This window comes from Ursus arctos, unplaced genomic scaffold (assembly GCF_023065955.2).
Source record: "Ursus arctos isolate Adak ecotype North America unplaced genomic scaffold, UrsArc2.0 scaffold_14, whole genome shotgun sequence".
In the NCBI taxonomy this organism is placed as follows: Eukaryota; Metazoa; Chordata; class Mammalia; order Carnivora; family Ursidae; genus Ursus; species Ursus arctos.
Window position 1 is genome coordinate 39,827,427 of NW_026622808.1, and position 20,590 is coordinate 39,848,016.

At 34.2% G+C, this 20,590-nt stretch overlaps 1 protein-coding gene across 50 annotated transcripts in view; it reads left to right on the forward strand.

Moving 5' to 3' along the window:
- SLMAP (sarcolemma associated protein) overlaps positions 1–20,590 on the forward strand; it is a 142,174-nt gene that overhangs the window by 83,326 nt on the left and 38,258 nt on the right. For 13 of the 50 annotated variants that reach the window (XM_048226528.2, XM_044384946.3, XM_048226535.2 and 10 more), the window contains exons 6-13: positions 1,743–1,838; positions 2,089–2,160; positions 3,481–3,621; positions 4,726–4,863; positions 5,936–6,104; positions 6,192–6,242; positions 6,732–6,782; positions 11,269–11,331. In XM_048226528.2, coding sequence (XP_048082485.1) covers positions 1,743–1,838; positions 2,089–2,160; positions 3,481–3,621; positions 4,726–4,863; positions 5,936–6,104; positions 6,192–6,242; positions 6,732–6,782; positions 11,269–11,331 — 781 coding nt within the window. The remainder of the gene's footprint in view (positions 1–1,742; positions 1,839–2,088; positions 2,161–3,480; positions 3,622–4,725; positions 4,864–5,935; positions 6,105–6,191; positions 6,243–6,731; positions 6,783–11,268; positions 11,332–20,590) is intronic. The other 37 variants (XM_044384951.3, XM_048226533.2, XM_026501091.4 and 34 more) reach the window with 7 other exon arrangements.

Consider the following 20,590-nt stretch of genomic DNA (forward strand, 5'->3'; position numbering starts at 1 on the left):
TGCCCTGACTCACTCCAGTTCTTTTTCCAATTTTGTCAGTTCTTTGAATATTCATAGTGGGCATCATCTTTCACTGTTCTTTCCTGATTTTTGAGAGAGGATTATACTGTGCTATCTTTTCTGTATACATCTTTTTGAATTGCTAAAGTTCTAATGTAAATCATAAAACTTTTGAGTAAAAACTGAAATAGATACATTTCATGCCTTAGAACTAAAAGCCATTCCTGGAAGTATTAGATTTCTGTTAGGATGTGGTTCATGGAATTATGAAACTCTAAATGGAATTGAGTTTTTGTTGTTGTTGTTGTTTGAAAGATTTTATTTGTTTATTTAACAGCGAGAGACAGTGAGAGAGGGAACACAAGCAGGGGGGAGTTGGGAGAGGGAGGAGTAGGCTCCTTGCCTAGCAGGGACGCTTAACGACTGAGCCACCCAGGCGCCCCTGGAATTGAGTTTAAAAAGGTGAAATTACACCACCTAGTGGAAGTAGTGATTGTTTGGTGGTTTTGTTTTTAAGAAAAACTTTCTGCAGGATTTAATGTAATTTCCTGGATATTAGGAATCTTTTAATAGCTTAAAATAAACTTGGCAACTAGTCTCTTTTAAGTGTAAGCTGTGTTTTATGGCTTTTATTAGATTCCTTAATCTATATTTTTAGAGTTATATTTAAAAAAACGGTACCTGTAACTCTAATTAGATCAAATTTTCTTTAATCGTTATTTATCAAGGATGTGGAGAAAAATAAATGCATACTTTAAACCTCAAGTACTGTCTTTGAAGCATATCCTTCTTTTTTGATGTGGCTCCAGAGGTATTAGGGTAGTAAGTGTTCTTCTTTGGCTAATGACAGGAATAGAAGAAAGTGAAATTTAAAGGTGTGCCATAACCACAGCTGAATGCTGTGTGAGCGTTTTCACCTTGACTTCTAGTGAAGGAGACCCTCTTAACAGCTATCAAATGTTAACAAGTGACCTAGAGATAAGGCTTTGCTTGCCAATGTCCTTCTCTGTAAAAATATCCCTTTGGAGCTGCCAAATAGTTATATAACTCCTTGATCCCTTAATTACGTTGGTGGACTCTTATTATTTTTGGCATATTTGATTGCTGCTAAGTAGTATACAGTCACAAAGAATCAGAACACCTGAAAATGCAAGAGATTGTGAAACAGTCTCTCTCCTTAAATATATATATTTATATATATCATTCTTGAAAGGAAAAATTAAAAGACATTTCTATTTTAGATGTCATACTCATGCAGCCAAGCCATTAAGAAGTATCTTCCCTACTGACCAAATTGTTTGGCTTAGTTTGATATGAGTTTGTTCTGAAAGATACGTATATATTTTTAAAAATTTATATAAAATTGGAAATGGAGGGTTTTATATAGATATATATAGAGAGAGGGAGAGATAAAATGGAGGGTTAAACATTCGTTAGATTCTTCTAATCTGGGTTTCCTTTTTTTAAATTTTAAACTCTTATAAATTATGAGTAAAAGGAAAACAAAAACAGGGGATTTGTTTTCTGTTAATAGGGGGAGGTGCAGCTCAGTACCCCTAACAGACCAGGAAATGAGACTAAAACGATGTGACTTATATATATTTTACAAGGTAGATTTATCAGATTTGAAAGTAAGATATGAAGTGGGATGTAAGAGGAGACTGTTTTCAGAATGTACTTTGATTTCTCTTCAAGGGTCATGCTGAGTTTATTAGAATCTCTTTTGTGATTTGTACTATTAGGAGGCCTTACATCGGGAACAGATGTTGGAACAGAAGTTAGCCACACTTCAGCGGCTACTAGCTATCACCCAAGAGGCTTCAGATACCAGTTGGCAGGTATTCCAGTTGCCTTTATATTCAAGAAGCATTTAAGTATATTAGTATCCCTTAGATATTGATTAAAAGTGAATTTTTTTAGCAGGCAAAGTTATTTCTTAATGACCAATTATTGAAAATTTAACATTTTACAATGGATTTTGGTTAGTTTTATGATTTTATATCTTTTTTTGGCAGTAGCAACCTTTTTGGTATGTGTAATTTTTTAGTTATCCTGGGATTTTATTTATATTTAATTTTTCTTCAACAGGCTTTAATAGATGAAGATAGACTCTTATCACGGTTAGAAGTTATGGGAAACCAATTACAGGCATGCTCCAAAGTAAGTATTAATCTCAAGTAAAGATCCATAAAGAAAAATGCATAAACTATGCATGAAAAATGCATAGTTTTTTATGTAGCTTCGTTTCTTTGACTGTCATTTTGAGTACATGCTAAAACATTTATACGTTTTCACCATTCTTTTAAATCTTTTGTCATTATAGGAAATTTCAAACATACATGTAAGGAGAAAGAATTGTATATTGAATACCCGTATACAACTCTTTCTTTTTTTTCTATCACAGTTGATATTTGCTGGAGAAACTGGGTCATTTGTCCTCTATAATTTCCCTCAATCTGGATTGTTATTTAAACATCCTTCTAGTTCTTCTCCCACACCATAAATTGGTAGTTTGATCTAGAGATTTGATCTGATTTAGGTTCAACTGTTTTTTGCCAACAATACTTCATGAATAGTATTGTGTACTTTCACCAGAAGGCACCATAAGGTCTAGTTGTCTTTCTTTTTGAGATATTAGCAATTTCCGATGATCCTTGCCTAGATCCATGGTGATGTTGTAGTTCTGTTTTTCCTTCATTTATTAGTTGGATTACTTCTGTAAATACTTCTATTCCCCCTCATAAACCATTTTGTTACCCTGAAGTCATTTTCTTTAGGAAAAGAAGGATAAGTGATTTTCTCCATTTATTTACTGGATTTCAAAGTAATGAATTGGTTCCTTCTCACCCACCAAAGAATGACTATGAAGTGTTTTTTTTTCCCAAACTTAGATTTAAATATATTTCGTGTGTTTCAGCCTATTCCATTTGTTGTTCTTACTGATGCTCAAATTATCCCATCTTTGGTGTCTGAGTCCTTTCGGTAGAACCCCAGCAAACTTTGATATCTTCCTGCTGTCATTTTAGACAAGGGGTTCCAGACTCATCTTCTACATTTCCTGCCTCAGAGCTGGAATCAGCTTTTTCCTCAGGCTGCTCTTATTCCTTTTGGCTTAACCATTTTTTTTAAAATGCTTGGCCCCTTTGAAAGTAAGAGATTATTTTTGCCCACAAATGTAAATATTGTGGCTTACAGAGAATATGACAGATAGGAGACTTAATTCATTTTGTACATTTGAGAGAAATTCTCCATTTCCTTTGACATTTTTTTTCTATTGGAAGTGTGGATTAATATATTTGTGAAGGCATAATTTACAATGCAACTTTTAAATTAGGCTTCAGTTAATACAGGGCCAACATTATTTGTATTTGGAGGTACCTCAATATAGAATTCAAAGAGCGTCATAATGTGTTATTTTTTCAAATGGTAAATACTTTAAAAAATTACTCGGCTATAATTGTAAATATCTTCTAATCCTAGAATCAAACAGAAGATAGTTTACGGAAGGAACTGATAGCATTACAGGAGGATAAACACAACTACGAGACGACAGCCAAAGAGTCCCTGAGGCGGGTTCTTCAGGAGAAAATTGAAGTGGTTAGAAAACTTTCAGAAGTTGAGGTATTTCATTTTAACAAATACAAAGTGGTAGTGTGATTTAAATTTTTTAGCCTAAAATTGCTAATATTCTAGGACATTTTAAACTTGAGTATTATATAGCTAGGAAATATTTCCTGTCTATCAAGTGGGAAGAGGTAGGATCCTGTTTTCGTTGTTAGGAATTTTCAACATAACCACGTGAGTCTGGTGCTTGTGTCACTACTCAGTGGCTAAGCAAATAAAAGCCTAATCAGGGGGTCTTACTGTGTGCATTCTGCTTAGGATTCAGCCTCTCACACAGTGGACTGTGATATGTGCCAGGGAATTGATCTCCTGTCACCTAATTTTGCTTTTCTTTCAATTGAGGTTAGTTAGTTGAAGGTGGAGAACCTTACCACTGTTCTTATTTACCCATCCTCTAGAGAAGAAAACTGTGTCTAACTTTGGATGTCAAAGAGAAAATAACTCTGAGGTCTTTTCTTGATCTTTTAGGAATAATCAAATGTGATTCTCATTGCTTTAAAAACAACCTAATCGATAATGTAGGTCATTCCGTTGAACCACTGCTAAATTATCACAGAAGTTATTTGTTACCGGATTTAATTAAAATGCCCATTGGAAACTGAATAGTAAAAATACTATATATAGTATAACTATAGAATATGGTGTAGTAATAGTTTCTAAAATAGCCTCATCCCATAGTAACTAATTCACTGTTGTGTCACTAATTTGACATTCAAGGAAAGAAAATTGCTTGCTGTCTTCTAATATTCTTATTAAGTTGATTGTGCATATTATCAAACTTGCTTTCAGGAATTGATAGCTTAAAATATTTTCAAGTCTTACAGTCATACCCAGTGGCCTTTTAAAAGAGTAGTTATATAAAAGTAACATCTTTTCCTCCCCTGCCCCCTTTCTGTTGTTTTGTTTTTCTTCAAATTTTTTGTTGTATTTTCTGTTTTAGCATGTACCTAAAGTAAATTAAAATTCTTATGTTGTTTAACTCTTATGTAAAGGCCAGGGCAGATGTTAATTTAGAACAGCCCATAGAGTTAACACTTTTTAGAAATTGAATTTAGAATGTGCATTTATTCTAAATTAGTTATCTGTAAACTTGAATTACAGCGAAGTCTGAGTAATACTGAAGATGAATGTACCCATCTTAAAGAAATGAATGAACGGACTCAGGAAGAATTAAGAGAATTAGCCAATAAATATAATGGAGCAGTTAATGAGATTAAAGATTTATCTGATAAATTAAAGGTATGTATTTACTCAACCTGAAAGTATGTTAATTGTCCCTAACACACTGGACAGTTAAGAGGTTAGGTATTGCTGAATAGTTGTTGATGTAAAATTTGGTAATGGTTGAAATTTGTAGCAAAAATAAGGTGCCATTTAGCCCAAACCCCATTGCCACAGATAATTGAAAGTCTATAAAAGCTGACATACTTCCTCTGGATGGAAATAAATAGTACTTCCCAACAGGCATCTTTTAATATATAACAGGAAGTAGATGTAAATCAGCAAACCCCCAGATATTTAGACTTTTTAAAAACTTGAATCTGCTTATCCTTGGGCAGCCCCAAAGGCAGAGCCCAACTATGTTGGAACAAGCGCAGAAGTAATCTTGGAGTGATCTGTATGGACCCTTGTAACTTCCTGGGATGTTATTAACTGCTTCAGCTACAGCTCCCTATAGCTATAGGACATTTAGGATTAGGACAGATGAGGCCAGAGGTAATGTCAAATTGATCATTTAAAATGTTATAACTCAGTTTGTGAAGACCCATCTTTAAATAATTCAAACCATGGAATGAGTGGCTAGAAGATATGTATTTGTTAGAGAAGACCAGGGCATACCTCCTCTCTGTGTGGTTAGTGAACCTGTAATAGTTTCAAAGACTGGTCTTGTTAAAAGGAGGTCATTTTGGAAAGTGCTTATGATCATCATTCCTTCACCTAAACACAGTTTTGTTTAAAATATCAGAGTAAGTTACATTTTAGAACTTACAAACTAATTTAAACAATAGTAATTTCAGGGGAAAACCTTACATATTTCCCTCTTGAAAACTGTGGAGTTTTTCATTTTGACCCCCTTATCTGTATGTATTAGGCCTGTTTGCCTGCTACAAGTTTTTCTTTCCTAGGTGATAGGGAAGCATGACCTCAATGCAGAGCACTTTTGACATTATTTTGACATTTACAAATATGTTCTATACTATTGAATATTCTCCTTAGAAGTTTATGGTGAATAAAAGCAGTCCTGCTATAGGCCTCTGAAAGCAATTTCAGACTTTATGAAATAACTGAAAATTTTTTTCTTTCTCAACAGGTAGCAGAGGGAAAACAAGAAGAAATCCAACAGAAGGGACAAGCTGAGAAAAAAGAATTACAGCATAAAATAGATGAAATGGAAGAAAAAGAACAGGAGCTCCAGGCAAAAATAGAAGCTTTGCAAGCTGATAATGACTTCACCAATGAAAGGCTAACAGCTTTACAAGGTAAGTTAGCTAGTCCAGAAGTTGATTTGATTTGATTTTTTTTTCTTTTATCTGTGAAATATCTTTTTCTTGGACTTTTATTTACAGTACGGTTAGAACATCTTCAGGAGAAAACTCTTAAAGAATGCAGCAGTTTAGGTAGGTGTGTTACCATATTTCTTATTTAAAGCTGAATTTTTTCATTGAACTTTTGATGTTTACTCTCTCAGGGGGTATTTATTTTAGAAGGGATATTTTATGTTTTAGGTATAAAGTATCAACAGTCTTTCAGAAAATTTCCTTTGAAAGTATGCTTGATTGCCACCAGTGGGCACCATTGTTTAGTCCTTGAGATAAATGAAATTTCTGCATCTGAGACATTCTACTTAGAGATATTTAAATAAGAAAAATACATGCACAGCAGGACCCTTTTTCTTTTGAGGTTCATTGGAAGGCTACTAGGCAGTTTTAGCTTTTTCTCTGAGTCAATAGAAAATGGCCAGTTGAACCCTTCTTCTAAAAACAAATTTGAAGTGTGCTATACTGTCTTAATGTAAGTAGGAATACAGAATGCCATGGTTACACTTGAGGCCAGTTTTAAAGTAACACTTTCTTTGATCAGGCAATGATACACTGTCTTAATCCTAGGGATACAAGTTGATGACTTCTTACCTAAAATAAATGGGAGCACAGAAAAAGGTAGTGTAAAAAATTTAAATGTTTTTCTTTCATGATATCCTTTTACTATTTAAGCAGGATAGAGAGGTCAGCGTTTTAAGGTTTTAAGTGTTTGGAACGAAAAGCACGCAGTTCATAGACCACTGAATCCCAGCTTTAAAAAAAAGCTTCCCTGTATTTTGTAATTCTTAATGCTATGATTTTTGGTTAGATATCCCTTGTTATATGGAAATTTTAACTCTTCAAATAACAGGAAAATGATAACGTTCAACTTTAACATTGGTTTATATAGCATAGTATAGCTTTCTCCCCCAGTATATTTTTCAAAGAACTCTACTACAATTTTCTTCCATCAGGTACTGTTTCCTGAGGATATTGGGCCTCCAGTTTTAATGTTTGTGTCCTGCCCTATCCCTGGCCAAGAGTTTACTTAACAGCCCATTGAGCTCTTGGATATGTCATAGAAACTGCTTTCTTTATACTGTACACATCTGTTTCTTTAATCAGAAAAAACAGGGTCAGTCATTTCTGCTATCTGAAAGATCATTTATTGTTAATGATTAGTTTACTGTGACCCGTCTTTCTGGATAGCTTGCATTATCTCTTGCCAAAATGTGTAGCTACTCTTGGTTTTCCTGTTACTGCATGGGGCACTTTTTACCCAAAGGCTTGTACATTCCTTCAGTTGTGAAGATCCCCATGCACCCTCCCCCATTTCCATCCATCCAACATTATTTGAGCACCAGCTATGTGCCAGATCTGCATTAGGTGCTTGAAGTACAGAATGAATAAAATTATTTTCTGTGTTTACAAATCTGTGTACCTCTCATCTTAGTTTTTATACCAAAGTTAGTGGAAGATAGGTCAATACTCAGAACTTCTTATTAATATCTTTTTCATGTATCAGGGGATATCTTTATAGTTCTTGGGGCAGCAGCCAACTCTGGTAAAGTTAGGAGGTGTTTTTTGGTTCTTGTTTTTGTGTGGTTGGTTTTTAATCCGGAACCGGAAAGATAGGCTCAAGTAATCACGTATATGTGAGCTATAAGCTCAAGACCTAATATTGCATATATTCTGTAACAAATCTTGAAATTTCTAAATTAAAAGTTATTGTCATTAATCATTGTTATTTGACTATATGTGTTTTATAAAATACATCTACATTTTAGAACACCAGTTTGAGTTTCAATTTGAGAATTTTTAAAGGTGTAGTTTATATTCATTACTAATATTACTAATTTCTATTTATTAATTGTATTTAGCAAACATATATGAAATGACTTAATCCTCATCTTCTAAAAGCTTGTCATTGTTAAACAAATTTTTATTTTTTGTTGTCATTATTTGCTTTTTTTCCCCTTTCTGGCATGAGCACTTTTCATTCCAATTCATCACCGTTTCGATTTAAGCATGTATTTATTAATAATGTTAGTGTTAACTCAAGCTGGGAACATGCCCTTGCTTCACTTAAGAGAATCCCTTTATATACACTAAATCATCTTTATATTATTTTAGAGTTGTCAGATTACTGCTTAAATTTTTTTGCCAATTCCAATTGATTTAGATGAGAATAGTTGGAGACGACTCCTTGATTTTAGACTGAATAAGATATTTTGGATACTTTAGGGTACTTCTTACCATGATTGTTTTTTCCCTACTGGTGTGTTTGGTTTTTTAGTGGTGATAAATTGAGTAGTGTGAGTCACCTGCAGTATATCTTTAACGAAATGAAATAGTAAATATCTTGATATGCACAAAAGCTTCATTATACCAGATTTAGTACAGAGTGGATTTTGGAATAAGATGAGTCTGTTCTGAATCATTTGTTATATAATAACAAACCAATTATCAAGCATTCCAGTATTACCAAAGTCCATAGCCACAATATGCTATCAGATATGACTTTATCTAAAATTACTCTTTAAATAGTAGAGAGAGAAAAAAGTATAGTTTTAAGAGAATATTTTTTAAATATCTGGAGATGTTAAGATTAATGCTGTTTCTCTAGTAAACTCTATTTTTGAAATTACTAAAATCTAAAGTAGCTGATATAGGCACAGGTTTTATACTATAAATGTTTTTGTATCTTATCTGATAAGCATAATTCGAATGTATCTTAGTATAGAAAAGCTCTAATAGAAATATTATGAGAGTCACATATATAATTTAAAAGTTTCTGATAACCACATTAAAAATATAAAAAGATACAGGTGAAGTGTTAATAATGTGTTTTCATAATGTTTCATAATATATTTACTTTAACCCACTATATCAAAAATATAATTTCAACATGTAATCAATATTAAAATATTATAAGTAAAGTATTTCACATTCCTTTTTCCTTGGTAAGTTTTTGAAACCAGTGTATATTTATTTTACAATTACAACATATCTCAATTCAAACTAGCCATTTTTTCAGGGCTCAGTAGCCACATGTGTATTGAGCATGTGTATTGGACAGCACAGGTAGTATAGAAAATCAAAATTTATAGGAAAATCGTGTATAAATAAAACACATTTTAAGTATCACAGTTCTCTCTTTTGTTTCTGTATCTGTCTTTCCTTTACATTTCCACAGCCCTATTTGGGATCTTAGACATGCCTCCCCTTTTCCCCCACCTTAAGTATCTGATCTCTTTGCATTATCAGTGACATCTTTTATACTTTTGGCAAAGTGAATTCCCAAGGGGCTGAATTCAAGTAATGAAGTATTAAAAGTGTCATGACCCAAATCTTTTACATATACTATCTGAAAGACTTTCCTCTTATATCTTAGAAAATGCCTTTTTAGAAGTCATATATATATATATTTATATTTATCTTGCATTTTATCTAAACTAGTATAATAAATATTTTAATCTAGAGTCCAGATATTAAAATGAGAGTAGAGGAAAGGGTGATTCGGGGCTTAGTGAGTAACGGTGGGATGTGCTGCAGTAATAAATGTCATCTAAAGTCCTGTGATGATAGTCCAAAATTTTGTTTCATGTAAGTTCTATTAAGTCCTTTAGGTTAAAATTTGGTTTCAAATGAGTTTTCTTATTTAACCATGATGTTGTATAGTTGGAGTTCTGAAAATGTTATCATGGCTTAGGTAGGATTTATGTAAAACAAACTTTGATCATGGTAATTACTGTTTAACTGAGGGCTTCTGTTTTGGATTTCTGGGCTCCAATCAGCAAATGCTATTTATTAGACTTTTTTTTTTTTTAATTTCTGTTGGCAGCTAGCCTTTTTTTCTTTTCTTTCCTTTTTGGGACTATAGTGTATTTTTGTGTAGTGTAACTATACAACTATACAATTATATACAACTATACACACACACATATATATATAACTGTTGACTAGAGGCTCTGTACACCATGTAAGTAGATAGAGAATGACGATTTCAGCAGGAAGGTAAAGGAGATGGCATCAGTAAGGATGTCAATAGAAGTTGTAATGTGATCAGAGTAGGAGATGCCTGCCTCTCAAGCAAAGTTGAGATGATGAGGGGTGAGGTGGGTTGAAATGAGAAAAGAAAAGAGGCTTTCACAGGCTGAGTGGTACTAACTTATGTTCTCTTTGACAGCTTTTAGCGCTTTCACACCTTCCAGATAGTCATCATATTGGGATATATTTTTAGCACTTGAACTTCCAAAGTCTATTTAGTAGTTTTGAAAGATCCAGAGATGTAATTGAAGGATGTTATCCAGATTCAGAAGTTAACTCTTTGAATCAATGTAAATTAAGATTATTTTAAGAAAAGGGTTGAAACTTTTCTTAAACTCCTGTTAGGTTTTGATTCTCTCCACTCATTAAAACAAAACAAAACAAAACAAATTCTGTTTGACCTGAGCAAAACCATTTTCCAGGCTCTTATTTTAAAATGCATAGGCATTGACTTTAATCATTTGGGTGGAGATAAACAATGTAATATTTTGAGAGTATATAAAGTACAGATTAAATGACTCAAAGGGAAAGGTTATTTGTGAAATGAAAGCCTAAAAATTGAAATGTTGCATCAGTGTCTTAAAATTTTTAAGGCATTTTTTCATGGTATTCTTAAAATATTTATCTTTTGCCTCTTAACTAAGAAGAATAGCTTTGAAGAGGGACTGTTAGAAGACAGTTATTTGAGAATTAATTCAGTAAGAACAAATAATAAAATTTAAAAATTATTTACAGGTATTTATTAAGCTGTCATGGAGAAAGGTGTATTTTAAAAGTGGAAGAAGCTTTTTAAAGCAATATATCTGTGGTTTTCTTGAGCTCTTTGGATAGAAACTGCACCTTTAAAAGCTAACCATTCAGGATACAAATCAATGATTATATAATTATAATTTTCAGTCATTTAGCTTTATTTAACTCCAAAATATGTCTGCTATTAATATTAAAAATATATTAAACTTTTATGAATCTTATTCAGAGTTACTCATGTTAATACATTTCAGTTTTCCTACCTTTGCTGTTGGTTTTCAAAAACAGCAACAAACTATATCCTTAAAGGTGTTTCTTTCTTTATTAGAGCACTTGCTTTCAAAGAGTGGCGGGGACTGCACTTTTATTCATCAATTCATAGAATGCCAGAGTGAGTACAGAGTATTTTTCACATTGATTTTAATGAAGTCAGGGGCAAAAATTGAAAAAATGAGAGGAAAAATGAAGATCTCAATGTGTTTGTTATGGTAGAAGTGCAGAGGGCCATCTTCAGACAGCAGCAATACTTTTCATACTGTTTTGGCTTCTCTCTTTTGAAAAAATTATTTTTGTGGCATTTGCCTTCAAAGATGGATTTCGTATTGCCCACCAAAAAAAGGAGGAAGTTTCAGGCTTTTAAATAAAAATTGTTGTCGAGCAGGGAATAAAATGGAATGTCAAGCACCTAAACATTAGCCTGTTTTATTTAAGTTCTAGTTCTATCAGATTTGCATTTGAAGTTCTTAAATAAATTTCTTAAATGATTAAATGAAGCCATGAAAACAGTGATTTTGTTTGGGCACTCAGATCTGAAGATGGCCCTTAGGGCAGCAGGACCTTTTAGGGAAGGAGTAACAATAGATTGTTCTACAGTCTGACATCAACCACCTACCCTTGGAAAGGCTGTCTTTAATAATAAAGATGGATAGGTTGGCTTTTGAGGTGATTTGGACCTCTGCTGAATTCCGAGTGAAAGTATCATGAATTCCCTCTTACTTGAAAATCAGTCACGTGGCTGCTTAAATCATGAGGTTGTGATATTCTTTTGGTCTTAGTGATAATTAAAGGTCACTATGTGTAATAAAAGATTTATTGATGACATCTATATTTTTCCTACCAGACATACAATACATTTTGTTGAGCATTTTTCTCTTCCTGTTCGCTCTCTTTTTGAAACGAGCGACTTCTCATGTTTTTATGCTCATGAGTTCATCTGTGGACGTGCAAGCATATGTGGTTCTCTCTCCTCCCCCACACACAATCTCAGGAGCACTTGAGGCTTATAAGGGCCACACCTGGTAATTATAGCAGACAAATGCAGTAGATCAAATGTTATACTCCCTGGAGATGTCTTAAGGAAACCTGGAATTTCATTTAATAGTTTTAGAAGAGCTTCTGTTTTTGTCCATTTTAGAGACAGTGATGTTGAATGTCAATTTAATTCTATTTTGAGGAAAATTATTTAATAAATATGGCATATATCTTGTCCTTTAAAACTTTTTCATAAAGCAAAGATTAGCCCATGTTTTTTTTATCTTATTACTAAATTTCAGTTTTATGGGAAATTGGCACAGGGATTTGGGACAAAATAATTGGTATCCACTGAAACCAGCTAAAAGCAGAATATAGAGTCTAAAATATAAATCTTTAGGAGACTGATTTTATACTTAGTTTTATTACATATGACCATTTTTAATGTTTATTTTATTAAAATTTTTGTGACTTGTATTTTGAGCCCAAAGTAATAAGAATAGAAAACTATAAAAAAAAAGACTAAATTGCAATTTGCAAAAATCATTTAAAGTATTATTATAAAATGTGTAAAATATTTAGCTATAGTTGTAATATAGAACGACGTTTGTTTCACATTAAGAAAAAGATATTTGGAGGGGCGTCTGGGTGGCTCAGTCAGTTAAACGTCTGCCTTCAGCTCAAGTCATGATCCCAGGGCTCTGGGATCGAGCCCCACATTGGGCTCCCTGCTTCTCAGGGAGCCTGCTTCTCCCTCTCCCTCTGCCTGCAGCTCCCCTGCTTGTGCTCACTCACTCTCTCTGTCAAATAAATAAATAAAATATTTTTTTAAAAAAAGAAAAACATGTTTGGAGATTTTTATTGTGTCATAGTTACGAGAGCCAAATGGACCGGTAAACATTCAGATATAGAGCAGAAGTTATGTAAATTATAGCAATCCCCTCAATGGGGGGGGGGGTTATTAGCTAATAAAATTATGTTTATGAGAACTATGTAATAGCATGGGGAAAATGTTAAATGTGGTACAGAGGGGAAAATGATAATATAAAATCCTTTTCTTGTGGACAAAGAGTGAACCAAAGAACAAAAAAATAAAATGCAAGTATTCCTAGATGTCTGAATCCATTGGGTCCCTAAGTGCCAACAGAGGAAGTTTGGATGTAAATTCATGTATCTAGGGATATAGCCCATTATCTGAATCTGTTCAGTTCCCGAGTTTTGGTAACAAGTAGCAAGGGTTTGGTTAATGAGGATTCCAAATCTGTTGGCTCCTTATATTTGGATAGCCAGAGTTGGCATACTTAGTTAATTCTGGTTTGATTTGTTGTCAGAAGGGATATTTTCATTATTTTGTAACAAGTTGCCGGTTATAAAATAATACCGGTATAGAAATTGTTTTGTTTAATAAGTAATATGGTGAGCAAGGCAAATTCAGCATAAATTATACAGAAGTGAACTTTTGAAACAATTTTGGATTATGTTTTTATAATCTCACACAAACTTTTTTGCCATTTTTTTTATTGATAGCCATCTTGAATTGATTTATGATTTTGAAATGTTCAGTGAACAGTGACACTTCATATTCTTATTTCCAGTCTTCTGTTTATTTTTTTTTAAGTTTTTTTTTATTTTAAGTAATTTCTACACCCAACATGGGGCTCAGACTTAACCCTGAGATCAAGAGCTGCATGGTCTACCAACTAAGCCAGCTAAGTGCCCCTTATTTCCAGTCATTTAAAAAGCAGATGTTAAGTCTAGATCTCATTATTTACCGTGCTTGTTGTATAATCCAATTAACCTTGTGTTTTAAAAATTAAAAGGCAGGGGTGCCTGGGTGGCTCAATTGGTTAAGCATCCAACTCTTGATTTCAGCTCAGGACATGATCTCAGGGTTGTGAGATTGAGCCCCATGTTGGGCTCAGTGCTCGGTGCGGGGTCTGCTCCAGATTCTCTCTGTCCCTCTCCCTCTGCCCCTCCTACTCCTCTCTCTCTCTCTGGAAAAGAAAAAAAAAAAAAGAAAGAAAGCAAATAATTCACTTCTGTGGGATTCATCATGTCTATTTTTAATGTATTAACAGATTTTTTTCAGTTTACACATATGAATCCATAAGAGAACGATTTAGTTGTTGGCTGTCTCCATTTATAAGGTGATTTTGATGAAATTAAATGAGTTGGAACACATTTCAATTTGTTTTCCTTTTATGGTAAAAGAGACTGTTTCTTCTTAATTCTCTTTTAAGAGAAAAGCTTTTAATCCAGGCAGAGAGATTAGATTTTGAACAGATTTAAATATAACCTTTTACATAATTCCAGAACTGTGAAGTAAATTTTCTGTGTAAAAATCTACCGTATAAAATCTAGAATTAACAAGTAACTTTAATAAAACTTGCTAAAAATCTCTAGCAGTATTTTCTCTTCAGGGATTTGGGCATGAAGTTTGATTTAAGCAGAATTCCACATTCCATGTTCCCTGCAAATTTTAGTTACTCAAGGTTTACCATGTAAACTTAACAAATATGTTGAGACTATTGTGTTCTGCTGAAGATGCTTTTTGAGTTAACAGATTGTGTACCTCTAAATCTGTTTCATATATATCCTGTGACCTCTGTCATTTGGTTGACTTATATGCTGAGTGCAAAGATGAAGGGTAGAAGTTGGAGAATCTCAGGTCATAGAGACTCACTGCATGGGCATAGAGTGAAATACTCCCTTCTCTGGACTGCTGCCTGCACTTTTAATTCCTTTTGCTACTGTTTGGGTGAGGGCAGAGGTATCCCAGCTGGGTACCAGAGAAACTTTCTTCTGAGGTCTGCTTTGTATAAACAAACTGTCTCCATCCCAAAGGACATCTTCCTTCTGGTGATTGAGTTAACAAGTGCCCTGGAATAAACATCATGTCTTCGTATTCTTAATCCATGGTTACTACGAGACTTAATGGTTTTTATTATTAGGCAGAAGTCTAATTCTGTTAATATGTTGTGTCTTACTATTTTTTTTTCTGATTTAAAAAAAATTTTTTTCCCCGCCTCCGAATCCCCTTTTGAAATTACAGTCATTAACTGTATATGTTTGTCTCATTCCCTCCTTTCTCTTAGGACTTTGCTCTCACATAAAAATTGCCTTATTTGGTGTAATGCACTGAATCAGTGTTGCTCTGTGACTGTTAGCTTTTCATCACTCTATGAGATCAGCCTCTGAACAATCTCAGGAATAAAAAGCCTGATTACATATTCTACTTGAAACAGATTTTTTAATTTTCATTTTTTAAACTTTTATTTCTCTAAGCTAAAGCAGTTTATTTATGACAAAGAATAGGAAACACTTGGTGTGGTTCCCTGCCCTTAGTAATTTATGTCCCCATTATAGGAAAATTATTTTTTTTCTTTATATTTTATTTATTTATTTGACAGAGAGCACAAGTAGGCAGAGCAGTAGGCAGAGGGAGAGGGAGAAGCAGGCTCCGCACTAAGCAGAGAACTCGATTCAGGGCTCGATCCCAGGACCTTGGGATCATGACCTGAGCTGAAGGCAGACGCTTAACTGACTAAGCCACCCAGGCGCCCCTATAGGAAAACTCTTGAATTTAAATTAGATGTCGCTAATTCTTTGTTTCTTAATTCAGAGTAGTTGTCCAATCTAGGATATATGGGAAGGTTTTTGTTTGGTGTTTATTTGTACCAATCATTTTCCCAGTTGGCTAGCTTTCCAACATTTCTACCAGGTTTTCTCCCAGTGTAACTGTACAGAAGATAGTCTTAAATTTATGCCAAAAGTGTTTTGACATGTAGATCATTACTTTCTTTAAAACAGATCTGTTTCTGTATTCTTGAAATTGGTTCATCCTTTACTTTCAGTCTGTCCTTAATTCTCAGGGATTTTTTGTATAAATACCCCCACACTGACCGATACAGACGTTAAAGAGGGCACGTGATGTAATGAGCACTGGGTATCATATAAAACTGATGAATCACTGAACTCTACCTCCAAAACTAATAATACGCTATATGTTAATTAATTGAATTCAAATCAAAAAATAAAATTTGCCTGTTGCTCTAAAGAAAATTATCAATTATTTTCTCTTTTGTACTTCCTTATTCTTAGGTTTTAGAACAAGTAGCTTCTGAAACTGTTTTTTATGAGAGGGCAGACTATCTTCTATAGCAGGAATTGCTTTAGCTAATTTTATTTTGCTGCAGAAACGAATAACCTTGTGAAAGTCTGTATTATTAAAGTTAGGCGTCCCCTGTGAGATTATAAAGTTCTGTTTCTACTTTGTGAACTGCTACTCTGTGAAGGAAATAAATGGTGGGCTTGATGTTGAATGCTGATGGTTAATTTTTACTTTGATTGTATTTGATGTTAATTCTAATCTCAGTTTCTTTGCTATATTTCCTTTAAATGACCTTTTAGGTGACTGTAGCTCATTTTCATCTATGATGTGTAGAATTGGATCAGAGGATCCTTGATATGAATTCTCATTTGGTCCCTCACTAGCAGTAGGACTCCAGGCAGTATAACCTTTAAACCTCATTTTCCTCATTTGTAGAATGGGATGGTAGTACCTACTTCATAGGGTTATTATGAGCATTAAATGAGATCATATTTACTAAGCACTCTAAGTAATGCCTGCCACACCGAAATACATGTTCACTAGTAGGTTCAAAAGTTACGGTGAAGTTGGAGAGAGTGTTAGTAGGAGCTTTCTTGCTGAAGTAACTTGTTTTCCCCTTTTAGCCCTGGTCACAAGGCAGTGAAAGCTGACTGATAACAGGTTTATTGTTCTTGTTAAAGTAATATGTTCCTAACAATCTAAAGACTCTTTAACTTTTTAATTACTAGTACATATGCCATTTAGAAAATTTGGTCCCCAGCACATTATCTTGATGCCCAAGTGATAACATTATTTTTTCAATAGAATCTAACTTTGAGACGTTAAAGATATTTTCCAGGTTGACTGTTAGAAATAACAGATTATGTAGTTCTTTTATATTCATCTGCTCTTCTGTCAGTTAAGATCCCTATGCAGCTGACATCAGTATCTGATATTTCTGTTTGAGTTTATATTCTGCTTTCAGTTAGTTGTAGCTATCATGTGAGAAAGGAGCTCTTTAGCTTGAAGAATTTAATCCAGTCTAGGCACACTTGTGCTCCTTCCACTTCTATTGAATGCACTGCTTTTTATTTTGTGCCACACAGTAATATAACTAGTACATAATTGATTTTTATCACCCAAGAAATAAATTTGGTTCTGTTCAGTCTTTGACCAGATTTGACAGTTTTTGCAACTCTACCAGATGTTTTCTGACTAAATAAACTGCTTAGGTGATGGTTCTCAAATGTCAAACTTACAATGCCCATCAGTTCTAATCCTTGGTAGGTTCCCTACAGAAATGCCTGCACATACTTTTCAGGTACAAATGGAAGAATATTCACAGCAGCATTATTCACAGTTCAAAATTGGAAATAACCCAAAAGACCTTCAGTGGTCAAATGGATAAATATACACTGAGGCATATTTGATGAAAGAAGGCTGACACAAAAGAATACTTACTGTAGTATTCTACTGATGTGAAGTTCAAAACCACTACAATTATACTACTTAGTCATGCACATTTGGGTAGTGTGACCATAAAGAAATGCAAGTAATTAAATACCATAAAGTCAAGATAGTAGTTACTTTTATGGGGTTTTGATTGGAAAGGGAATTGTGGGAAGCTTTAGGGGGTTGTGGTTAGGTTCTGTTTCTTGATTTGAGTTGTAGCCATATAAACATTTGCTTTTAAAAAATTTATTAACCTATACTTTTGTGTTTTGTGTCCCTTTCTGTGTGTTATTTTTCACAATAAATAAGTATGGTTTAGGGCCCCTGGGTGGCTCAGGTGGTTAAGTGTCTGCCCTCGGCTGGGGTGGTGATTTCAGGGTCCTGGGATCAAGCCCTGCGTCAGGCTCCCTGCTCAGCTCTGTCCCCCCTCATGCTCATGCATGCAGACACTTTCTCTCTCTCTCTCCCTCTCTCATAAATAAATAATTTTTTTTAAAGTATGGCTTTAATATAGGAGAAAATGAATAATTATCTCTCTACAATATCCCTCAAAAAGAAGGAGTTTTTAAAAAGAAAGAATATCCTCTACTTTATCTTTCAGTTGTGCCAAGCCAAATAGCTCTTTCAAGACCTGGTTAGAAACTTTTTTTTTAAAGTAGGCTCCATGCCTAACATGGAACCCAACACTGGACTCAAACCCGCAATGCTGAGATCAAGACCTGAGCTGAGATCAAGATTTGGGTGCCTAACTGACTGAGCCACTCAGGTGCCCCAGAAACTTTTTTAAAAAATGTTCTTTTTCTCAGTTATTTTTTTAAAAATTTTTTTAAAAGATTTTATTTCTTTGAGAGAGCGAGAGAGAGCACAGGTGGGAAGGAGGGGCAGAGGGAGAGGGAGAAACTGACTCCCCACCGAGCGAGGAACCTGATGCAGGACTTGATCCCAAGACCCTGAGATCATGACCTGAGCCAAAGGCAGATGCTTAACTGAGTGAGCCACCCAGGTGCCCCTTTTCCTCAGTTATTTAATTACAGGCCACTGATGATTCACCAGATTTGAGAATATGACCTTAAATAATTTCAATAGTGACAATAGCAGGAGGTAATTATTATTTAGCACTTTGATATTAGTACTGTGCAAAAGCATCTTGCAAATTCTTAGTTTTTTAGAATGAGGAAATAGTCAAATAATTTTTCCATATTTCATCCCTTTAAAAATAGATGTTCATTCATTCCACAGATAAATACCAGGCCTTATTTTAGCCATCGGGGGTACAGAAATGAACAAGATAGGGAAAACTTTGCCTTCATGGAGTTTACCTTCTTTGGAGGAAACAAAAACTAATAAACTAATAATATGTCAGGTAGTAATAAAGTCACTGAAGAAAAATAAAAGAATGTAAGACTATAGGTAGCTAAAAGGTAGCATGTGGGATTTGAACAGATTTCGGACTAAGCTGAGTGAGGTGTACATGTGTCCTGGGAGGGAGTGTGTGGGATAGAAACTATGAAAACTGGGACTGGTCTTAAATTGGAGTTTTAGAACAATAAAAATGTCTTTTTTTTTTTTTTTAAATAAAGGGCCAGATAGTAAATATTTTAGGCTTTGCAGGCTATAAAGCCTCTGTTGCAGCTACTAAACTCTGCTGTTGTAGAGGAAAGCAGCTGTAGACAATATGTACATGAATGGACCTGGCTGTGCTCCTCTAAAACCTTACTTACCCAACAGACAGCAAGCTGCATTTGGCCCTGTGGGGCTGTAGTTGGCTGACCCATGGGCTAGATCACGTAGACTTTGTAGGTCATGGTAGGGACTTCAGATTTTGTTCTAAGGGTAAGCATTTTGAGCAATAAATTACTCTAAGGTGTGCTTAGAATTTTTTAAACAAGGGGGTTACTTAGATATTCAACATACTAGAGAAAGATTATAATGACTTTCAAAGTCTGCTTTTATATTATTTTGTTATTTTCTATATTCATGTAACATTTGTGAAACGTTGTTTTATGTGTCAGAATTGTGTTGGGAATTAAATTATTGATGAGATACCTCCCAGCTTCCACTAGACTCTAAATTGCTGATTTATCACATTTATCTTGGTAATAATCCATGAGGAGTACCTAGTATTGTACCTGGTACAGAGTAAATATTTGAAGGAATGAATGTATTCCTCAGAGTTCATAGTATGTAGGGAAAGGTAGACAAAAATAGATAGCTGCAGTATAGCTTCTTAGAGATAGGAATGACGGACTATGGACAAGGAGAGATACCAAATCCATCCAAGAGAAAGGAAGAGAAATTCCATTTTAGACATGGTGAGATGAAGTTACTGAGGGATTTCTGGATGAAAATGTTTGTGAAGTAGTTAGACAGTAGTGTTCTGAGACCTGAGAGAGACAGCTAGACTAGGCATCAACATTTAGAAATTATGCAAATGTAGCAGGTAGTTAATACTATTTAAAATGAATTTTTGTTGTTATTGACAGAGATCTTAAAGATTAACACATTTTTTTTCTTGGTAGAACTATAAAAATTTTGTATTCCACTTCCTTCCTAAATAGAGACAATGCTGCATTGAAAATCTTTGTACAGTTGTCTCTTTCCAGAGTAATACACGGAATAGGGGCTATGGGTCAAAGGACATGTGCTTTCACCATTTGGATAAGTTCTGTCAAAATGCCCTCTAAAAGAAAATGATAGCAATTTACACTCCCACCAGAAGGGTACAAGATTACTCACTCGCCCCTCCTGGTATTAAATGTTTGCCAAACTGATGAGCCAATAATGCCATGACATATTTCAGTGGGTAGACCATAAATTTCACATTTACTGGACATTTGCTTTTCTTGGCCTGTGAATT